General features: G+C 42.0%; 1 protein-coding gene across 2 annotated transcripts in view; it reads right to left on the reverse strand.

Annotated features, from left to right (window-relative positions):
- Window positions 1-6,993: 6,993 nt before the first annotated feature.
- Window positions 6,994-23,027, reverse strand: part of DTX1 (deltex E3 ubiquitin ligase 1) — a 117,194-nt gene continuing 101,160 nt past the window's right edge. For both annotated transcript variants that reach the window (XM_063454736.1, XM_063454735.1), the window contains exons 8-10: window positions 21,308-21,469; window positions 21,025-21,114; window positions 6,994-8,049 (exon numbers count right to left, since the gene is read on the reverse strand). In XM_063454736.1, the coding sequence (XP_063310806.1) occupies window positions 7,822-8,049; window positions 21,025-21,114; window positions 21,308-21,469 (480 nt within the window). In that variant the 3' untranslated portion in view covers window positions 6,994-7,821. The remainder of the gene's footprint in view (window positions 8,050-21,024; window positions 21,115-21,307; window positions 21,470-23,027) is intronic.

The raw sequence follows: 23,027 nt of genomic DNA on the forward strand, positions 1-23,027 counted from the left end.
TTAACATAGCGATAAAATGTGGTGTACAAACTTAGAACAGGTTGGTAATGACACCCTTAAATGTCCAATTTAGTCATATTGTTGGTGATGATACACTTAGCAGCCCAACATGAATTAATAAGAACACAATCTATATATGTCATAGTTAAAGGTTATATCCAACTAAATACAATACTGCACTCATATGGTGATGGCTTTTCAATTTCCCTCTGGCATCACTCCTCTAGTACGTGGACACTGTAGCTCAAACTGTTTTATTTTTCTAGTCAATAAACAATAAAAACTTTTGACCAACTTTGGCATCCAAATACAATTTACAGTTGCAAGAAAAAGTATGTGAACCCGTTGGAATGATATGGATTTCTGCACAAATTGGTCATAAAATGTGATCTGATCATCATCTAAGTCACAACAATAGACAATCACAGTCTGCTTAAACTAATAACACACAAAGAATGAAATGTTGCCATGTTTTTATTGAACACACCATGTAAACATTCACAGTGCAGGTGGAAAAAGTATGTGAACCCCATAGACTAATGACATCTCCAAGAGCTAATTGGAGTGAGATGTCAGCCAACTGGAGTCCAATCAATGAGATGAGATTGGAGGTGTTGGTTACAGCTGCCCTGCCCTATAAAAAAACACACACCAGTTCTGGGTTTGCTTTTCACAAGAAGCATTGCCTGATGTGAATGATGCCTCGCACAAAAGATCTCTCAGAAGACCTACGATTAAGAATTGTTGACTTGCATTAAGCTGGAAAGGGTTATAAAAGTATCTCCAAAAGTGCTGTTCATCAGTCCACGGTAAGACAAATTGTCTATAAATGGAGAAAGTTCAGCACTGCTGCTACTCTGCCTAGGAGTGGTCGTCCTGTAAAGATGACTGAAAGAGCACAGCGCAGACTGCTCAATGAGGTGAAGAAGAATTCTAGAGTGTCAGCTAAAGACTTACAAAAGTCACTGGCAAATGCTAACATTCCTGTTAGTGAATCTACAATACGTAAAACAGTAAAGAAGAATGGATTTCATGGGAAGCCACTGCTGTCCAAACAAAACATTGCTGCACGTTTACAGTTTGCACAAGAGCACCTGGATGTTCCACAGCAGTACTGGCAAAATATTCTGTGGACAGATGAAACCAAAGTTGAGTTGTTTGGAAGAAACACACAACACTATGTGTGGCGAAAAAGAGGCACAGCACACCAACATCAAAACCTCATCCCAACTGTGAAGTATGGTGGTGGGAGCATCATGGTTTGGGGCTGCTTTGCTGCGTCAGGGCCTGGACGGATTGCTATCATCGAAGGAAAAATTAATTCCCAAGTTTATCAAAACATTTAGCAGGAGAACTTAAGGCCATCTGTCTACCAGCTAAAGCTCAACAGAAGATGGGTGTTGCAACAGGACAATGACCCAAAGCATAAAAGTAAATCAACAACAGAATGGCTTAAACAGAAGAAAATACGCCTTCTGAAGTGGCCAGAGTCCTGACCTTAACCCGATTGAGATGCTGTGGCATGACCTCAAGAAAGCGATTCACACCAGACATCCCAAGAATATTGCTGAACTGAAACAGTTCTGTAAAGAGGAATGGTCAAGAATTACTCCTGACCGTTGGGCACGTCTGATCTGCAACTACAGGAAACGTTTGGTTGAAGTTATTGCTGCCAAAGGAGGTTCAACCAGTTATTAAATCCAAGGGTTCACATACTTTTTCCACCTGCACTGTGAATGTTTACATGGTGTGTTCAATAAAAACATGGCAACATTTCATTCTTTGTGTGTTATTAGTTTAAGCAGACTGTGATTGTCTATTGTTGTGACTTAGATGATGATCAGATCACATTTTATGATCAATTTGTGCAGAAATCCATATCATTCCAAAGGGATCACATACTTTTTCTTGCAACTGTAGAAGACAAATAATTTGGACACTGCAACTAGTTGGCAGTTGATATTGAAAACAAAGATTAAGAAGGAAAACACAATTTTGTGTTACATCCTTTATTAGTGATTTCGAAATACAAGTTTGCCTTGACATCTCCTATAGTTCAAGCTATTGTGTTTCTTGAGAGGAGTGATCCCAGAAATGAAGGGGGAGTTGAATATATTGCACAAAGAATGTTGACATCTGGAGTTAAATAGTTGCGTAACAGTCCAGATTAAATCATATATCAATATTCTGCAGTGCAAAGAACATGGGAACACTGTAGTAGTTTGCAAGAAAAGTCAAGCACCAGAATGATTAAGGAGGCCTCTATAAAGTGCCCTGGGTTATACCGCAACAATACATGCTGGGAGACAACCAATAATAATGCATTTTAAAGAAGTAGGTCAGGTTTTAGTGCACATCACAGAGGCCACATCACAGCTTTCCTTTGTCCAGTGCGTATTTGTGTCATTTGCAGTCCTCCTGCTCTTAGTGATGCTCTTCCTATCTGAAATGACAATTTGTGGACATTTCACATAAAGAGATACTGCTTGCTAAATTCCACAGGGATTTTATTTATTTTTTATCACATATGCAACGACATGCCAAGCGTGGCTTGGGGGACGGGGGTGCGAGTTGCTTCAAACATGCCGTGGGTACCCTGTGCTGACAGTGATGCCTGTGTTGCAGTCCTAATTGGCAGCTATAAAAAAAAAACATCCATCCATTCACTTCAAACTACAAAAGAAGAGATAATCTCCCATTTTCCACTATCTCTCTGCGTGACCTCAAAATGCTTTGCAAAGCATTGCTGTATGCCAGCTCTTTTCAAACATATGGTATGTGGTAGTATTAATATGACAGTGCTTCTACTCAGCGAGTTATAGTGGTTTGACATTAAACTACATTTTTGTAGGACAAATGAGCTGAGATTAAAAAAAAATCTACAACTACAATATTTGGTTAATTTGGTCAAAATGCTGCACATTAGTTTTCCTCCCACCACAGCTCACTGAATAGACTCTTTTATCATCTTGCGAAATGCTGTTAATCATTTTCAAGTGTGTTGATTGAGTTGTAGATCTGAGCTGACATTGCATTGTTTAGGGCAGTTTTTCGAGATGGTGAAGTAGGGGGAAGTACAAAGAATGCATGACACAGGAAAGATAGATAACAAGGAAAGAAAGAAGATTGATGGGCAAAGTAAAGGATTTGATGAGATTGTAGAAGTTGATGTGGTTATAGGGTCCGGGAATGTATCATAACACCAATGTTAAAAGATAATACAATCCATAAGAGAAAGTTAAAATTACAACGCAAATGTTTAGGGCCCCTAGAATCATTAAAGGACAGTATTCTTAACCTCGTACTATAATAAACCTTACTGTATCCTCTAGCATAACTGTTGGTGCTGTCAGGCTCGAAAAAGCAGTCATAGCTGTCTGTCTCTGAATCTGCACAATCAGTTTGCTGATAAGACAGCCCAATGTTAGCAAACGGTGAGCTCTCAGTTCAGTTATTATTATTGGCAATTATATAATGCCAACTTATTCTGCAGCGTGTAATATAAAGGGGTACATTTAAAATAAATTAGACAATTACAAAATGTCACAGGAACAATAGGTTGATAAGAACCTGTATAGAAAGAGCTTACAATCTTAAAAGTTAAATATATATATATAAAAGTTAAATATATAATTTTAACAGAGAAATATGAATTTGATAGCCACTATGTGGCTATAAAATCATTAAGGCCGACATATGAGCAGCCATTTAAGGCAAATATCCCTTCAATCAAACTACGGTTTTGTCTAGAAACGCTGCATATCGAACCACTAGATGTAAATGGTTCCCTATAACACCCTTAACTGAAAAGGGGGGAAACAGTCCTCAACACCAATATGTGTTGAAGTCTTCTGATAAAAAGAATGCCCTTGTTTTCCACCATCCATGACAAAAGAACTGTGTCAGTTTCCATCTGCTATATAAGACAGCTTATAAGGATGCCCAAGTACATTGTGGTGTACTTCAATCACATGGAAGTGCTGATCTGTCTGTCAAATTTTACAAACAGTATAACATGTCAAGCAAAAATAGGAAATCAATCTTTGCTGCCTGTGCTGTTCGTACATTCCTGGTCCCACAGGATTACAAATTTGTAATAGAAAGGAGCAACTCCCCAGCACTCAGCAATTTGTGATATGATGATTTGATTTAATCGTCAAAGGGCAACATTTCGACACCAAAAGGTGTCTTTCTCAAGCTTTCTAAAAGGAAATTACACACCTCCCACAGGTGATCCTTCTTGCTGTGATTGCCATAGTAATAACCTAACGCAGGCTAGGGAGTACAAGAACTAAATGATGGCGTCATGGATGAGGTTTTTGCCCAGGTTTGGGAAGCGCGAGTGTGACACCCATCTCTGAATGGAGATCGCCGTAGGGAATCAGAGAGTCACATAAGTGTCTGACAGAATCTCATAAATACTATGAGGGTGTCCACTTTTGGAAATGGTATACAATTAAAAAGGGAATCAATGGACTCCTAAACTGTCTCAAATATGACATGGCTCAAATCAGTAAACATTTGCCCTTTGAAAACGAAAATATGCTGACTTCTAAATTTGCCCAAGAACTTCCCAAAAACATGTAACCCTACGCACTGGTGGTAACATTGCACTCCCAGCATGTCACTGAATACATATTGCAGGAGTTACTGAAGAAGAATACATTAGCATTACAACGTTCATAATTAAAATGCGATGTTGTATAATCTGTTTGTGCGTGCATAACAAAAAAATATTATGTGAAATATTTGCACAAATTGGTAGAATGGTGATAAAATGGCTACATGAATATAGTCTGCAGTGTTTGCTGCTCAAATATTTATATTTTTGTTGAACCCCTTAAGGACACATGACATGTGTGACATGCCATGACTCCCTTTTATTCCAGAAGTTTGGTCCTTAAGGGGTTAAACAATTTTGAATTCAGGGACTGTCATTAAACTTACAAGCATAGCATAATATAGCATTCCATATAAAAAAAAACAAATTTTATGATCTCCATTTGCAAAAATATAGGTGAGGTAATTCCAAAATCTTAACAAACAATAGCTTTAGCTGCGCATGTTGTGTGTTCATATATTGTTTTGTCCATTTTTTTTTTTTTTTTTATAAATTACTCATATTATTTAATAAATAATGTTTTTAAATATGGTATCAAAAGAAATATTTTTAGAGTTGTAGATAGAAGTGTGAAGAGAGTAATTACTGATGTAATTATTCCACCCAGGAGTTTACAATTACAGAGGCGACGACGTGTGACGAGTAGCATTTCCTAAAGAATCATGGGCATGGTCACTTTTCAATCCCTATTGATTCTTAGATTGAACAGCACTTTTTACTGATATATGAACACTACTGGGACTCTATATTTTTCTTCTACTATGCTATGTAACTGAAAGTAAATTGTTTTGTATTAGTAAGCCTAATGGACAGGTTTTTATTTAAACATTTTCCTTGTGAGTGTTTGATTTGACTTGATTGGACTGTTTAATTCTGACTGCACATTTTACTGTCTATTTTAACATGTTTGTTATTTTACTTTATGAATATTAGTTATAAGCATGATTGGCCATGGTTGGATTCTCACCCTGTACTGTGGAGAGGGGTGCGAGCGACTCACAACGTAGGCAGTGACGATCATGGTTTATAAGTATTGTGCTTTATTTTACACCTTTCTCTTTGTGGTGACTCATCAAGGTACCCTTTAAGTTTCCTACTGTTAAACATTTGACATGATGCACACTATTTTTGACCAGGCCTAATGAATCAGCCTGAGAGCCTAAATAAAGCCTAGGTACAGACCTGCAACAATTGTAAAAGTGTGCATTTCTTAGCAAGTGCACGGTCTGATTAAGTTCACACTTTTAACACTTTCCTTCATTTCAACAAACCGCTCTTAACTCCTCTACAACAGTTAGATAATGAGAATGCAGGGGTGTTTGAAAGTTAAATCATGAAGGAGAGGTTTAGGAGCAGTTACAGAGTGGGTTTGATGGATTCTGTATGTATAAGGCTAAATAATGAGTTATTGGGAGAGGTTATAGGACAGAGCATTGTATAAGGAGTGTATATAAGACCAGTTAAATGAAGCTGCTGGGGGAGGTTACAAGTGCCATTAGAGAGGAGGTTATAGTTAATTAATTAATTAATTAAAAGGCAGTCAGTGAGGGAGTGCTTAACCCCTTAAGGACACATGACGTGTGTGACACGTCATGATTCCCTTTTATTCCAGAAGTTTGGTCCTTAAGGGGTTAAAGGGACACTGTTGGCACTATAACTATTTTATATCATTTGATTAGCTATAGTGCCTGGAATCCCCTGCCACTGTCCTTCCGTTCTATGTTAAACAATTTTCAAGCAGTTTAACACTGAATATGTTTCCCTGGCCACCCACAGCTCGCTCCCTACAGTAGGTATGGCTAAGCAGAGTTTACACACTTCCTTCTAGTAGTACCGATTCACACCTGCAATGGACATCTGAAAGCGATCAGCTGGCACTCTCAGCAAATCACAGCCACTCATTACTGCTCAGGCTAATGTCTCCTCTTTAGTCCAATCAGCACAGAGAGGATGACATGCTTGGGACTCTTGTTTGTCATTAAAACATTAGAAACAGTTAAACAGTGAATAGGAAGACAGAGCCAGAGGACTTCAGGCACTATAACCACTCCAATGAGATGAACCAGTTACAGTGCCTAAAGTGTCCCTTTAAAGGAGCAGTAAGGAATTGAGCTGTGTGGAGTAGTTCTATAGATGTAGTGGCTTAAAGTTAGATTTTATAAAGGCAGATAGGACAGGCCAAGGTAAAAAATTAAATATTCGTACAACAAAGATATCTTGCAGAAGAGTTATGGTAAGACATAATGACAAGTTTTAGACCGTGGTATTTATGTCTGTTTAGCTGTCTCATATTAGGAGGCATTGGAGAAACGATATGGAGAGTGTGTAGAAAAGATATTAACAGCTCAGTATCTTATACTGGAAAATAGCTAAAGAGATACATATGTTAAATGTGACATTCTACAAATCCATAAACAGCTCTGTTACATTTTACTGTTCTCATGCCCAGAACCCTCCAGTATGTCCCCTTCCAGGTGTGATTGCAGCTCATCTAATGTATTCTTATTGCTGAGAGCTTGCACCCTTGTATTCCCTTTCCACTGAACACCTTAATATTAATTTGCATAACATAGGCAGATCCTATCCACCATACACTGTGTCACGCAAAGAGAGATGGAGATTATTTGGACCTGTACTTTGAAGTGGATGGATCAAGTGGGTCTAAGCACTGGTGCAGTTCCCTGGTGTGATAAAGGGGCCGCAGTGACAATACTCTGTGTTAGACACCAGCAGTGAATATTCTGTCAATCACCATACTGAGGTTTCCTTGATATATTGATAACATTTACAATCATTACATCAAAATGTTTTCTCCACCATGGTTAATGCCACTTGTTACATACCACCTGTATGTTGTTGTTTTGTTTTTTTCATTTTGTTTGGTGGTGTCATGCTTTGCAAGCAAATGCTCTGCAGTGCATACTGCTCGCTGCCCCCTCATCAAGAGACCCTTACAGCAAAGCTTTCAAGATTCGCTTGCAACATTCTGTAATTCTCTTTGACGCTCTGCAGCACTTTCAGTAATTAATGTCGCTTCAAGTTCACACAAGGCATTTTGGCAGGCCTGTCCTTTACCTGAAGGGGAAAAAAAACCTGGAAAGAAGGGGTTCAGCAGCCTGCAGAGAAAGGAATTATTGGGGTAATAATGCTCTGCATGTGCTATATTTTTCTTCCTGCAGATATGAAATGTAGGTCTTTGGTCAGTAGGGCAGTGCCCGATCTTCACTGACACCTTGCAGGTTGAGTTCAGCCAGCACATTGTCCAGATAGTTGAGGTCTGGGTAACCATGGCCTGTAAGATTAGACCCAAACTCAGTCTTATGATGAATCTCATTCCACACCACTGTATTGGACTCTCCCGTCGTGCTGGATGTCCCAATGGCAAATATCAGTCGTCTATCCCATGCTGCCACTAGTAACCGCAATACCTGTAAGGAAAATATATAGGTATAAAATTATTGAGGGGGATGTTTAACATTTCTGAAAATATGGAGAGAATTTGTGAACAAAGTAAAGCTTGATTGCATGGTTCAAATAATTGATATTGTATTAAAGACAATTAAGACGATAACATGTCAGCCAACGCATTACAAAGTTTATTTGCCATACAAACATCACATGGTAGCATTTTGTTGGAAATAAAGTTTAAAGTCTTAACCGATCTAGTTTTATATTTATATATTTTTTTTTTATGACTGCCTCGGGTAAAATAAATGCAGTTGCCCACTCCAGCAATGATTGGCGTATACAATATAAAATGTTATAAGAAACCACACCACATTGGGGTAGACCTGGATTTGCCAGTAGGAAAAGCAGGCATCTAGATTCAGGCACATGACCTATAAATGAATATATGTGTGTGAAGGCAATATTTGCTGTCGTCGACTCCCAAGTTTCTGCCAGTTTTCCTTACAGCTGCCTGCCCCACATATCAGAAGGCAACTGAAATACGAAGAGCCAGACGTCTCAGCTAGTAGACAAACTGACACCGTTTACAGTTGTGGTGCAGCTCTACAAGTCCTCTATCGTTCCTGTTGCAGATTATTCAAGCTACAGTAACACGGGTACTGTGTATAACACAGAGCTGTCTCTGCTCCCCCTACGCGGCACTCAATCTCTTTCTCTCTCAAGGGGGCTGGAGCGAAGTGGAAGGGATGTGGCATCACATGTAATATAAGCCAACTAACAGCCTCTCACATAGGTAATGCTGCACAGAAAGAATCTGTGATAGCTCTGAGTTATGGGTAATAGATATCTGCATCCGCAGCTCTACAATCAATCATAGGAGAACAAGTACAAAGCAAGTAACCCTCTATTGTCCCTAGCCCATAACTCTATACACCCTTTAAAAACATCAATTTTTTTTTAAATGTTAAACTATGTTTTAATTTAGAAAGTCTTGAGTAAGCATCATTCCCACAGAGAATGCAAACGATTCCAGTTGATATTAATAAACTGGTGCTACATAAGGCAAAAATTAAATGTATAAATTGACAATTCAATTTTTTTTTTAACAACACGAACACTTAAAGGGTTACTGCAACCACCATGACTATTTCTGCTTTTAGAAGTGGTCATGGTGGTAGGAATCTGTATGTGTAGTGTTTCTGCTTATAAAAACATTTGCCTATGAAAAGCAATAAACAATACATGGATTAAATAACTAAAAATCTATTTTTAAGTATAAATTTATAGCTTGCAAATGTGCTGGAGTATATTCACGAAACTATTATTTGAGTAAGTATTGATATTATGTGTTATATTATGCCCACTGTGAATAAGATTCCTCTCTATGAGAAACATTTGATTGGAAACTGCACAGAAGGAACAAGGACGTTTTTGATGACAAAAAATGTATGATTTCAGGGAGTTAGGAAACATACACATGTAACTCCGTGGTTTTGCCCCCCTCCCTGTTACAGGTGCCTCATTCCAGGGCCCTATTTAGCCTTGTACTGCAGAGAGTTCCAGATGGAATTATTTTCCCCAAGTAAGAGCAGGTCAGTGGCGTACATATAGGGGTCGCAGCTGACCCCTGCAACCTGGTACCTGCAGCCATGTGTTGCGGCCCCGGCCGCACGTTCTAGAGACATATCGGGGGGCCCATGCTGTTAAGGCCACCCGATGGGTATGGACTTCCTTGGGGCACCGGTCAGCGCTGCGGCGCTTTAACAGCGTGACCGGGCCCCCTGTGATGACATCACAGCCCGTCACTCCTCCCAGCTATCAGACAGAGCCTGCGTGGACCCCAGGGAAAGTCACCCTCCAGCACCTAAAAGGTAGGAAGCAGGAAGGTGACAAACATTTTGTATATGTGTGTTTGTATATATGTATGTCTGTTTGTTTGTATGTATGTGTGTCTTGTGTTTGTGTGTGTGTGTGTGTATGTGTCTTTGTAAGTATGTGTGTCTGTCAGGGGAGGGGAAGGAGAGGGGGGGAGGAGAGGGAGGGAGCCCCATGGATAAGTTTCGCCCTGGGGCCCCATGGATTGTGTGTATGCCACTGGAGCAGACATTAGGCTGTTAGAGTAGGACCTGCATTGACGTTGTGGCAGGCTTATGCAATATATAATCATATACTGTATTAAACCTTTATTATTTTTGCCTAGATTAGGAGTTTAAAAAAAAACAAAAAAAAAACTAAAATACGAATAAAATCTGTGAGCTTTGAAGTTGCTGTTTAGCGGATGAGTGAGTGCGCTGGATCTTGTGTATTTTATACATAAATATACACACACACATATATATATATATATTATTTTTCATATATTTTTACCTGCTTTGTTCAAAAGTATGAAAAAAATAATCATTTTGTAATCTAGACCATCCCTTCAACACCTATCCCTACACTACAGACGTTTAAAACACTGCATACAAAAATCCAGACACCCCATTCATGTATTTACAGCTGCATTCACACCCTATGCTCACACCTTCTAACACAGATTACAAAAAATAATAGTGATATATTGAAAGTAAAGTATTTAGGCCCCTGAGATCATGCAAATCTGGCCTGCATTGGGTGAGCCAGTGGCTGAATGTACAACCCAGAGAGTCAACCAGGAAACATATTGCGAACCTTATATTATATTTTGGAATCTATTCTTTAGAGAGTGATCTTGCTACTACAATGTACAGATTAAACATAGGCAGGCCTGGACTGGCCATCGGGCATACTGGGCATTTGACTGGTGGGTCGTGATGACCATGGGCCGAGGCCGACAGGGGGAGATCAGTGTATCTACCGTCCCGGCCCATGCAGAGTCAGCTCTATTAGAGCGCTAGCCCTGCTGTGTGCCTTCATGGGCCAGTGGGGAGACAAACTATCTCCCCACGGGCCCACAGACACTGAGATGCGGCAGGGGAGGGAGGGAGAGAGGACCCGAGGGAGCTCTATCCTGCAGCTCCGCTGGATTCGTCTTAGGAGGCCAGAGCGTTGCTGCGGTTACCATGGCAACGCTCCTATCTTGTGAGAGTGATCTCTACCCCAGGAACTGCAGAGTAGAGTTCACTCCTCACCGGACCACCATGGCTGACAACAAGGTCCCCCCTCCCAGGCAAAGGTAAGAAGGGACATAAATATAATAATTAAAAAATAATACAAACACACACACACACACACACACATATATATATATATACACATATATATACACACTCTCTATAATCTGGGTCCTCTATCTGTTCGCACTTGTCTCTCTTTGATCAGTATCCTCTATGATTCCCATTTTGTATTCAACTCACATACGCATTGCGTTGTTCATCACTGGATGAACCTATTTGCAGGAGTAATATGTCTATTCATAACAGTACAAGCCCAACCCAATATGTGGTTTTATTAATGAATATCTTCTTCTCATGCATCTATAACTGGCTTAATCTTCACACTTCACACACATCACGGAAGTTTTTGCCCACACTTGGTGCCCTGGGTTACTCAGACGCACGTTCACGTCCTTTTTCCGCCCCGTCGCACTATTGGTGACGTCACTATACACCGACGGAACAGCCAGTGCGGGTTTTTCAATCACAGCTCATCGAACACACATGGCTCTCGGGTGCACATCTTATTCAGGGTAAGTAATCACTCCTTAATCTTTTAGGGTATATAAAGATATGCTTGCACTTGTTTTTGTATCTTGATAAAGACCTGCGGGTCGAAACGTCGATTTTCTGCACGATTTTCCTCACGGAATAAATTGCTTCAAACAAGTCCTCTGGAGTGCTCTCTTTTCTTCTTGGATATACATACACGCTGGGCAGCACCGAGGCTTTTTTCTGCGGTTTTATTTGAAGGTAGAGTGCCAGACTTTGAACATTTTATTTATATTTCTAAAGTGTATGGCGATACACTATCTGTGCACCTCCATGGGAACATTTTTAGAGTTCCATAATTAATATATGTTTGTTGGGAGGTATACACCACTCTGATTAAGTGTGTTCACGCTCCTAGCTGTTGTTAAAGAGACATGGAAGATTTCTTATTAAGGGCTGGAGCCCTTTCTGAAATAGCAGAGACTCTGCAATTAAATGAACAGGACGCTGACAAAATACTATGGCCTAACACCACAACTGAATTAACACATACTGACTCCATTAGAGATCTGTATAACGATTTGACCAAGCTAAAACGACGAGAGACAGACCTGGACCTCCATGGCATTTTTATTTCCGACTATTATCGGGCCAAACGTATCCCCAGAGGATTTAGAGTCCGCAACTCCCCCACGATTGGACGCCAGAACCCTGAATTCTGCAAAAAATGGGTCGGCATCTCGAACAAGTGTTCATTAGATTGGATGCTGATAGTAGTGGAGGAAGTAAGAAGTGAACTTATCTTCACCAAGGACTCCATCAATAAATTCGAGACACTACACACATCTACGTTAACAGCTGCGACCTCTACCCAATACATGGTTAAACTGCAAGATGAAATTACGAGATACAGGAACGATTTAATTAGGTTTAAAAAACAAAAATTGGAACGGGTCAATTTCGACTACACCCACCACCAGGTCTACCACTGGTTGTGTGGTGAACGACGCAAACCTAATTTTGCCAGATACAAACAGAAAGTTCGCAAACCACAATTTTTGTCAATCGATACCAGCTCTGCCGAATCCACATCCGAAACAGAGGGAGCGGGAATGCCTCGGGACACCTCAGAGATGCCCTCCAGGAAATCCACACGACCACCTTTTTTTCCCCAGGACCAACATTCCAACGACCCTCCGGGATTCAACACAAGAGGGCGCAAAGACCTAAGAAACCCCAAATCACCAGACGAGGACAGGGGGGCAAGGTATGCCGGCACACGGCCAAGAGTAACGAACAGGAAGAACTAACGCCTATCTTTAATTTATCTTCCAAGACTTTGAATCCGGAACACATCAAAGTCTTATCAAAAGGCCTCACCTTTGTTCCAACCCCAAAAGTGGACACGTTCAAAACTGACATTGATTTGTACAAGATGGAACGTACCTTGAACTTACAAGCACTGGCACCTAACTCGTCTTCACAGTCAAAAAACCATCTTCGCTTAAAGAGCACGTGGGAACCGAAAACGACCCACCCCTCTATTAAATTCTTTTCCAATACATTAAAGCATGATGTACACCAAATTATTTCAAACCCCACACCGGCTCCACATAATTTAACAATGAAGGAGCACAAGGCACTTGAGGACCTCGCTGATGACACCACGATTACCATCAGACCCGCCGACAAAGGCGGAGCAATTGTTATACAGAATTATGCATCCTACCGGACGGAAATTCTCAGACAGTTATTCGACACGACCACCTATAAGAAAATTTCTTTTGATCCCACCAAGTCCATCACTCTGAAATTACAAGCCTTGGTCAATAGAGGCGCCACGGCCGGTTGGCTCGATGATCAAACTGCGAACTACCTGGTTGACCAACATCCTAAAATTCCTCTATTATACACCTTACCAAAGGTACACAAGGATGCCTGCAACCCTCCTGGACGCCCCATCGTCTCCGCCAGACGCGGAATTCTGGAACCATTAGCCAAATTCATTGACCATCATTGCAAAATGCCCACGTTATCAATTCCCACATGCCTTAAGGATACACAAGATCTACTTGCTCACCTTAAACAAGTCAGCCTCCCAGAAGGTCCCATCACTCTGGCAACGGTAGATGTAAAAAACCTCTACACTATCATACCCCATACTGACGGGCTTGAAGCCATGAGACAGGTCCTCATCCAATCTGATCTGTACACGGGACCCCCCATTGAGTTTCTGCTTGAATGTCTCGAGTTTACTTTAAGTAACAATTATTTTCGGTTTGAGAAATCTTTTTATGTGCAACAAACAGGAACGGCGATGGGATCTGCCATAGCCCCTAACTACGCCAACAGTTATATGTATTCTTATGAACAGAAACACATACTCTCTAAATATCAGTCCAATCTCATTTTATATCTTCGGTATGTGGACGATATCCTCATGCTATGGTCAGGTCCCCCCTCGTCCTTTGAGAGCATGATCCAAGAGCTCAATACCATTACCTCACCAGTACGTCTCAGCTATTGTTGTGACATCAAGACGATACAATTTTTGGATGTAGAGATCTTCCGTTTCCAGCAATCCATTGGATACACTCTATTCAAAAAAAGTTCGGACCGCAACACGGTACTACACGCAACAAGCTTCCACCCCAGGGCACTCAAGAGATCACTCCCGACCTCACAATTCCTCAGAGTTCTGAGGAATAACTCAGACATGGATAATACCAAGACACAGATCACGTCGATGCAACAGGCGTTTTTGAAAAGAGGATACTCTCACTCAACATTGAAACAATCACTGGAGAGGGCCTGGGAGATCTATGACAAGCCCCGCACACAACCCACGACGTTATCCAACAAACCTAAGATTGTAACTCTTCCCTTGCTATACCATACGGCTAGTGACCAAATCGCCAAGGCTATCCGCAGACGATGGGATATACTATCCGCGGACCCTACACTCCACTCGGCTTTTTCACAGCCTCCTCGTATAGCCTTCAAACGAAACCGCAACCTCAGGGACATTCTGGTTCACAACGACTGTCCTGATCAATATGTGACACTAAAAGCCCACAGCAAAACGGGTTGCTTTAAATGCACCAACTGCGTCACCTGTGGACATATGCTCACAGGTTCCTCGTTTGCCCATCCACACTCAGGGAAGCGTTACCCCATAAAACACCACATCACCTGTCTCACCACCCACGTAGTGTATCTAATATCCTGCCCCTGTGGACTATACTACGTGGGAAAAACCGATCTCACGCTTAGAGACAGAATGCGGGGACACCGGTCAGGCATTATGACGGCATTCAGGGATAATAAAACAGAAAAACCGGTGGCCAAACACTTCCTAGAGATGAACCACCGTCTACCCACTCTCAAATTCATAGCCATTGATCACATCCCCCCTCTGTCCAGGGGGGGTGATCGATCCAGGATCCTGCTCCAACGGGAGGCATACTGGACCAAGACGCTAGACACCGTACACCCAAGGGGACTTAATGAATACATCTCCCTCCATGCGTTCTTGGACACTCGCTGAGCCCCCTCATGTCTTTGAACTTTTTCAACTAACTTGAATTTTTTGAATTTTTTGAATTTTTTATGCATTCTTTTTGCATCTTTTGACATGTGTCCAATAACTCGGACACCATCATGTACGCTTGGCATTGATATATTTCTATTAAGGTCGTCCATGGTATTTTTGTATAGGTTTGCATATTCATTTCTATTTTTTTGCATTTTATTCTAATTTATTTTTATTTTTATTTATTTATTTTCTCATAGATTGTCTATATATTTTTCATTCATTTTTGTGATATTGAATTCTCGCAATCCCAGCATCCCTTTACTACTAGATGCTATATATTGTTTATTTTTTGTACAGATTTTTTATCTTTTATTTTTATTTTTATTTTTTACTTTTTATTTATTTTTTATTTATTTTTTATTATTTTTTATTATTTTTTTATTTTATTTTTTATTTTATTTTTTATTTATTTTTTTTATTTATTTTATTTCATTTCATTTTATTTTACTTTTTTACCTTCTTTATTTTTATGCTTAATATCTACTCCTCACGTCCTGTTCATTCATCTGCCTCCAGTCCATATAATATTGTTTATTGGTAAATTGGGCATTGTTACACGCTCGTTTTACAGGGCAGGACCCTGTTTGGTCCATGCATACACAACTTTATGCATCTACTTGGTTATCGCATACTAGACGCTATATGGGATTTCATTTCCTGTCACCTTTCCTCCTATTTCACCACTTCTCCTTTAACTCTACACCTAACACTTGGCTTCCTAGCCTTCTACCACTAGCTGCATAATATCTTCCCACATGGCACTTCACTACCTGTCCAGTCCTTTTCTCACTTCCATACACCCCGCTTAGTACCCCTGGACTCCTCTATACAGATCAGTTCATGTGCACATTGTTTTGGTCACGTTGTGGTTGTATGTCCTTATGTTTCACCTACTTTTTGTCACATCCCCCGCCTTTCCCATCTTTTTACACACTCTCTATAATCTGGGTCCTCTATCTGTTCGCACTTGTCTCTCTTTGATCAGTATCCTCTATGATTCCCATTTTGTATTCAACTCACATACGCATTGCGTTGTTCATCACTGGATGAACCTATTTGCAGGAGTAATATGTCTATTCATAACAGTACAAGCCCAACCCAATATGTGGTTTTATTAATGAATATCTTCTTCTCATGCATCTATAACTGGCTTAATCTTCACACTTCACACACATCACGGAAGTTTTTGCCCACACTTGGTGCCCTGGGTTACTCAGACGCACGTTCACGTCCTTTTTCCGCCCCGTCGCACTATTGGTGACGTCACTATACACCGACGGAACAGCCAGTGCGGGTTTTTCAATCACAGCTCATCGAACACACATGGCTCTCGGGTGCACATCTTATTCAGGGTAAGTAATCACTCCTTAATCTTTTAGGGTATATAAAGATATGCTTGCACTTGTTTTTGTATCTTGATAAAGACCTGCGGGTCGAAACGTCGATTTTCTGCACGATTTTCCTCACGGAATAAATTGCTTCAAACAAGTCCTCTGGAGTGCTCTCTTTTCTTCTTGGATATACATACACGCTGGGCAGCACCGAGGCTTTTTTCTGCGGTTTTATTTGAAGGTAGAGTGCCAGACTTTGAACATTTTATATATATATATATATATATATATGTGTGTTTATTATTTTTACCCCACAGCACCCCAAACTACCCAAAATCCCACACTGCACCCCTCACACACTCACACACACACTACAACCCAAACACCACACTGTACCCCAAACACCACAGAGCAACCAAAACACACACAGTGCACCACACACACACACTGCACCCCTCACACAGGCACATACACTGCAACCCTCACACACTGCACCTCTCACACACGCACACACACTGCACCCCTCACACATGCACACACACATGCGCACACACACTGTACCCCTCACACACACTCCACCCCTCACACACACACACACACACACTGCACCCCTCACACACACACACTGCACCCTTCACACACGCACTGCACCCCTCACACACACACACACACACTTCACCCCTCACACACACACACTGCACCCCTCACAAGCACCCTTCACACACACACAGTGCAACCTTCACACACACAGTGCACACCCTGCACCCCCCCTCCCCCACATAGTGCATCCCCTTACACACATTAAATTCCTTATACGCACACCCTAGATCCTGTACATACACTCTGAATGCTCACTTTGAGAGGGGGTGTGCTTGTCATTGGTGATGACAAAACTCTCTGGCCCGCCCCCTTCTCAGTGGGCCGCTGTGATTCAAAAATGCCCAGGCCTAATTTTTTCCCCAGTCTGGCCCTGAACATAGGTCACATCATGAGTGAACTAAGGATCAGGGCAATGCTGTATTTTCTGGTGTCCCTCACTCAGAGGCCTCTGTGCTAGAGCCACGAGCCTGTACACACATGAACGTGATTGTGGCTTTCCAGAACTTCTCAATGAGCTGTAGTATGGTTAATCGAGAAGGGTGAAACACAGTAAACTCTATCTTAGAGGAACAAGTGGACACACCTCCCTACCTCTCTGGGTGACAGCTATGGAGGCGTTTTTACTGCCAATTATAAAATTGCTGGTTTCCAGCAAGCTGAAGTGCTTTATTTGTCTGGAGAGTTCCGTTAAGATTTGATCTGCGGTTCTGCAACTAGGACCTTTGTATAGGAATTTGGGAGCTTGTTTCTTTTCCACTATATCTTGGTGTTTTGCTTTTCATGCCATCTTTATACAGAGTACACTTTCCCAGGTTGACCTATAATTTATGATTTATATGCTTATTAGAGAGGGTTTTGACTTTGGCTCCAAACAGGCTTTAAAATGGCATGGCTATATAGATATATTTTAAAAGTTTTTATTTTATTAATAAGTTGTTCATTTCAACTGTTTGTTTGTTACTATTATAACAGCGTATTATTGTTCCTCCTTTGCTCTGTGTAGTTTAATTGTCACTCCTTGGAAGAGCAGTGTGCCAATATGACTCAGCCCTGCAGTGTAAACTTGTACTCCCTGGCCCAAAACCATCATTTTGATGAAGTCACCTCCTCTGCTGACCATCTGGCAACAGTACTGTTAGTCAAATCTGATGCTAAAAAGCAGACAAATCTATTTAAGCAAGAAAGGCTTAGTTAACTTTTAATCACAGGGAAGGCCCCCCTACCCACCAAGACAAAACACAAATATTATATATTAATAAGCAATAATTAGTATCCCAAATTATTAGCACAATCACTATGTAAATATAGTAACATTTACAGAAAAAAACATTCTAATAATATTTAACATCCATCCACAATATTAGCTGAACTTAATATGTATATGTGTAAAGATGATACAGGGGGGATATGATAGAAACATTTAAATACATAAAGGGCATTTAACACAGTAAAGGAGGACACCATATTAAAAAGAAGAAAAACCACAACAAGAGGACAGGGTCTTAAATTAGAGGGACAAAGGTTTAAGAATAATATCAGGAAGTATTACTTTACTGAGAGGGTAGTGGATGCATGGAGTAGCCTTTTAGCTGAAGTGGTAGAGGTTAACACAGTGAGGGAGTTTAAGCATGCGTCGGATAGGCATAAGGCTATCCTAGCTATAAGATAAGGCCAGGGACTAATGAAAGTATTTAGAAAATTGGGCAGACTAGATGGGCCGAACGGTTCTTCTCTGCCGTCACATTGTATGTTTCTATGTCTATGTCGTTTCTATGTCTATGTTTAAGAACTCTGTACCTCTATAAGTATGCCAATGACATTCATATTTACATCTGGACCATTAATGATCACCCTAAACAGTCAGGGCAGTGGCGTACATACCAGGGTCGCAGCTGCGACCGGACCGGGCCCACCAGGGGGCCCGGCCGCCCCTGCGACCCGGTATGTACGCACTGTGGCCAGCCTCTTCTCCTGGGGGGGCCCAGGAGTTGACCACCTCAGGGCCCCCCGAGGCTGGCCCTGCTGTCACCCCACGGCCGGTCCAGCGGGCGCGTGAGGGAGCACTCTCCCCTGAGTGCTTCCTCTTCAGCTCCCTCGCGCACCGCACTGATACAGGAGCCGGAAGATGACGTCATCTTCCGGCTTCGGCATCAGTATGCGGTGAGCGAGGGAGCTTAAGAGGAAGCACTCAGGGGAGAGTGCTCCCTATCGCGCGCCGGCCAGCCTGACTGCCCGCCCAGGAGCCCAGCAGCACCACTGGACCCCAGGGAATCCCTTCAGCACTCCAAAAGGTAAGGAGGCTGGGGGGATTACATTTAAAAAAAAACATGTGTGTTAGTGTTACTGTGAGTGTTAGTGTGCGAGTGTTAGTGTGTGTGTTAGTGTGAGTGTGTGTTAGTGTGTGTGTGTTAGTATGAGTGTTAGTGTGTGTGTTAGTGTGTGTGTGTTAGTGTGAGTGTGTTAGTGTGAGTGTGTTAGTGTGAGTGTGTTAGTGTGAGTGTTAGTGTGAGTGTGTTAGTGTGTGTTAGTGTGTGTGTTAGTGTGTGTGTTAGTGTGTGTTAGTGTGTGTGTCTGCTAGTGAGTGTCAGTGAGTGTGTCTGTTGAGTGTGTCTGCTAGTGAGTGTCAGTGAGTGTGTTACTGTGTGTGTCTGTTACTGAGTTTGTGTGTGTTAGTGAGTCTGTGTGATGTCTGTTAGTGAGTGTGTGTTTGTCAGTGAGACTGTATGTTTTGTAAGTGAGTGTGTATGTATGTCTGTCACTGAGTGTGTCTCTGTCAGTAAATGTGTGTGTGCAGATTTTTGTGTGCAGTAAATGTGTGTGTGCAGATTTTTCTTTTCCAATTAGCCTTAAGTTTACAATTCTCTTTAAATTCTTTATAATTTGTTGTTTAGTGAATTACCTTAATAGCAATAAAGGCACGGTGTGAATAAAAAAATATGGAAACCTTACTTTAACCATTTGAGTTTGTCTTAATTATTCCTCTAAGCATGAACATATCATTAAAAATTTGCCATTTTTAACACTCTAACCCTAATGCTAAACTCTTACATTTGCCTTAGTAAACGTAAGCTTAATTAAGAACCACAAGCAGCCGCAAAGACAAACAGATGGTTTTTAATTCCATGTTTATTTTTGTTGATATTTCCAATCTACTGATCAGCACGAATGTGAGCAATATGCCATACTTTCACGACTACTAATGTATCCAACACGCAAAACTATGTAACATCTACATAGAATAGAACATTGACAGAACATAGACCGGTCCTTAGAGTGGCCGGATTAATACGTTAAAAGACAGAGAAAAGTGAAAGCCGAGGTCAAGGAAGCCAGACATACACATGATCGATAAGAAAGCCAAGACCAGGAAACCAAAGATTAGAATAGTCAGGAATAGCCAAAGTCAAATACCAGGAATATTAATAACAAGGACAAAAAACGCACTCTCGGATACCAGGAACGGAAACCACGACATGGCAATGAGCTAGGGAAATTTAGGGGTTTAAATATCCCTCCTTGAGCTGTGATTGGGCAAAGCTTGGCCACTGACCCCAGAACATGCGTGTGCATCGACAGTCGACGTGACCTTTGGAGGCGGAGCTACAAATGGCTGCGACCTTGTGTTCGGCCCCATTTTGGATCCCGCGTGTGGAGAGGAAGCATACCCCAGCGGATCGGCTCCCGGCTCGTTGCTGAACAGGTAATTCCTCCAACCTGTCAGCGTGGTCGCACCAATCGGGTGCGACCACGTGCAGCCGTGAGCCGTGACACATACATTGCTTTAAACGTGACATGTTAACTGGCGGCTTGTTTCCATGTCTCTCTAACCTGATCATTTCTTACCTTCCTCCCTTTTTCATTATCAGGCAAGTAGCAGTGGCGTGGGAATCCTCTAGCTGTGAACTTTCTTCCAGGGTTGGGATGTTCTGGTCCCTATCAAGACAAAGTAATTTTTACTATTATTATGATGTCCCAAATTAATTGCCCTGTGACAGCCCAAGAAATACTTCATAATACATAATCCCTTGAAGGGGATTTCTTTATTTCTCATGTCTATTAAGAGAATATAGGGTGCTCAACAATTCATTTCTCTCTACCCACATCTCTGAAACCACTTGGTTCTTACCTGTATGCCACTAGGGATATCATACACTATCCGTATGGTCTTACACTCCGGATACCCAGGCAGCGAATGAGGGATGACATGGAATTCCATCTTCCCAGGAGGCTGTGTTCCAGTCTTCTCTCCATAAATGGCCTTACAAGTGGGACATTGCAAACTTCCATCCTGGAAGGAGAAACACCAAATGTTTGTTAGTTATTATATGCAGCAAGAATATGTTAATATTGCTATTGCATATACAAGACATATCTGCTTTTTTTGTTTTATTCTTTATTTTTTGTATGCAGGTAGGTACAACAGTGCCTGTATCGCCACAACAGCATCAGCAGGCTCAGATTATAACAATATTGTGGCATGTTGGGTATGCATACATTTTTAAATGAAAAAGGTAACGATAAAGTAAACAAGCTATGAGCAATATGGTTTAAGTTAAATCGGAGTAGGTGAACAAGCATAAGTGTACAAGCTTAAGTGTATTAGCAGGGTATAGGTGGACTTTGAGTTTAACAATCTGTGCATTTTTACAGTAGGGTTAAGCATGGTAACACTTTCTCTATTTAAATTGGGTGTCTAAGCTCTGTGGTTTGCTAGTGTGATTTTTCTAGTGTGTTCCTCACTTGGTGCTTTGTGTATATCATACTGCGTTATCTGTAGGCAGTGTGTCTGGCTAAGCATAGTTGGAGTTGATGCTAGGGCAAATAGTTACGAGCATAAGTCAATGTCCATGGATGGAAGCTTAGTGACAAGAGTCCGCCAGGTTGAGTAGGATTTAAGGTTCATCTGTGCCGGTGTCTTTACCGCGGTCAGCCAGCAGACAGACCGTGTCTTTTTACACGCTTATCCGATTCCCAATCTGTGGGGAGGTTGTTTGGCGCCCTGCCTTGGGTATTCTGCATGTGGGGCACTCTGGCTTGGTAGAGTATGAGAGTGTGCCTCTTCTGGGTGTTTCATGATGCTATGCCATGATGGATCGCCATCTGGAGGGGTTGTGGTTGTCGGGGCCCTCTCCAGCCCTGTGCTTGTTTGGTAGGTGCCTCTTGTTGTGCCCCGGTGGTGCAGTGGTGTTGCCCTGCGCTGTTTTATTGGCGTGTGGCGGTAGTTGTGGTGTCGCAGGCCCGGGCTGGTGGGGTGGGCTGATTCTGTACGGGTGCAAGGTGGGTAGTTTGGGGTTTCGGTCCCTGTGACCTGTCTTGTTGGGACCGGCAGTTCTAGGGTCTGGTGGCCCCTGTAGGTCTGCTTTATCGGGGCTGTTCAGTGGGGTCCAGCTCTGTGTACCCCCCATTTTATCCTGGTTGGTGCCCGCAACCTGTACCTTAGTTTGCCCAGTGTAGTCCGCCAACACAGACCTGGGGAAGGTTGTCATGGTGGTGTTGGGTTAGCTCCCCTTCGATTTGCTCTCCTGCACTGGCGGTCCGCGCACATGGCTGGGTGCGGCGGCCATCTTGTGGAATGGTGTACGTGGATGTTCCTCACTCAGGCGATTGTTTATGCCCAGATTGGTGTTCTGCTGGTCCCCTGCAGACCGGGATGACTCCCCCGGTCCAAAGGGGGGGGGGGGAGAGCGAGACGTCGGCCGGAGACCCGAGAGAGGGGGGTCAGTATGATCACCGGTATAGAGAAATAGTCATGGTTGACCTCCAATTTGGGCCGATTTTCAGGCCCTGGAGCGGGAGCTCAGACAGAGCACATCTGATCCGGCCGGCGGTCAGGCCCCACCCCCCCG

The sequence above is a fragment of the Pelobates fuscus genome, chromosome 5 (assembly GCF_036172605.1).
Source record: "Pelobates fuscus isolate aPelFus1 chromosome 5, aPelFus1.pri, whole genome shotgun sequence".
Lineage (NCBI taxonomy): Eukaryota > Metazoa > Chordata > Amphibia > Anura > Pelobatidae > Pelobates > Pelobates fuscus.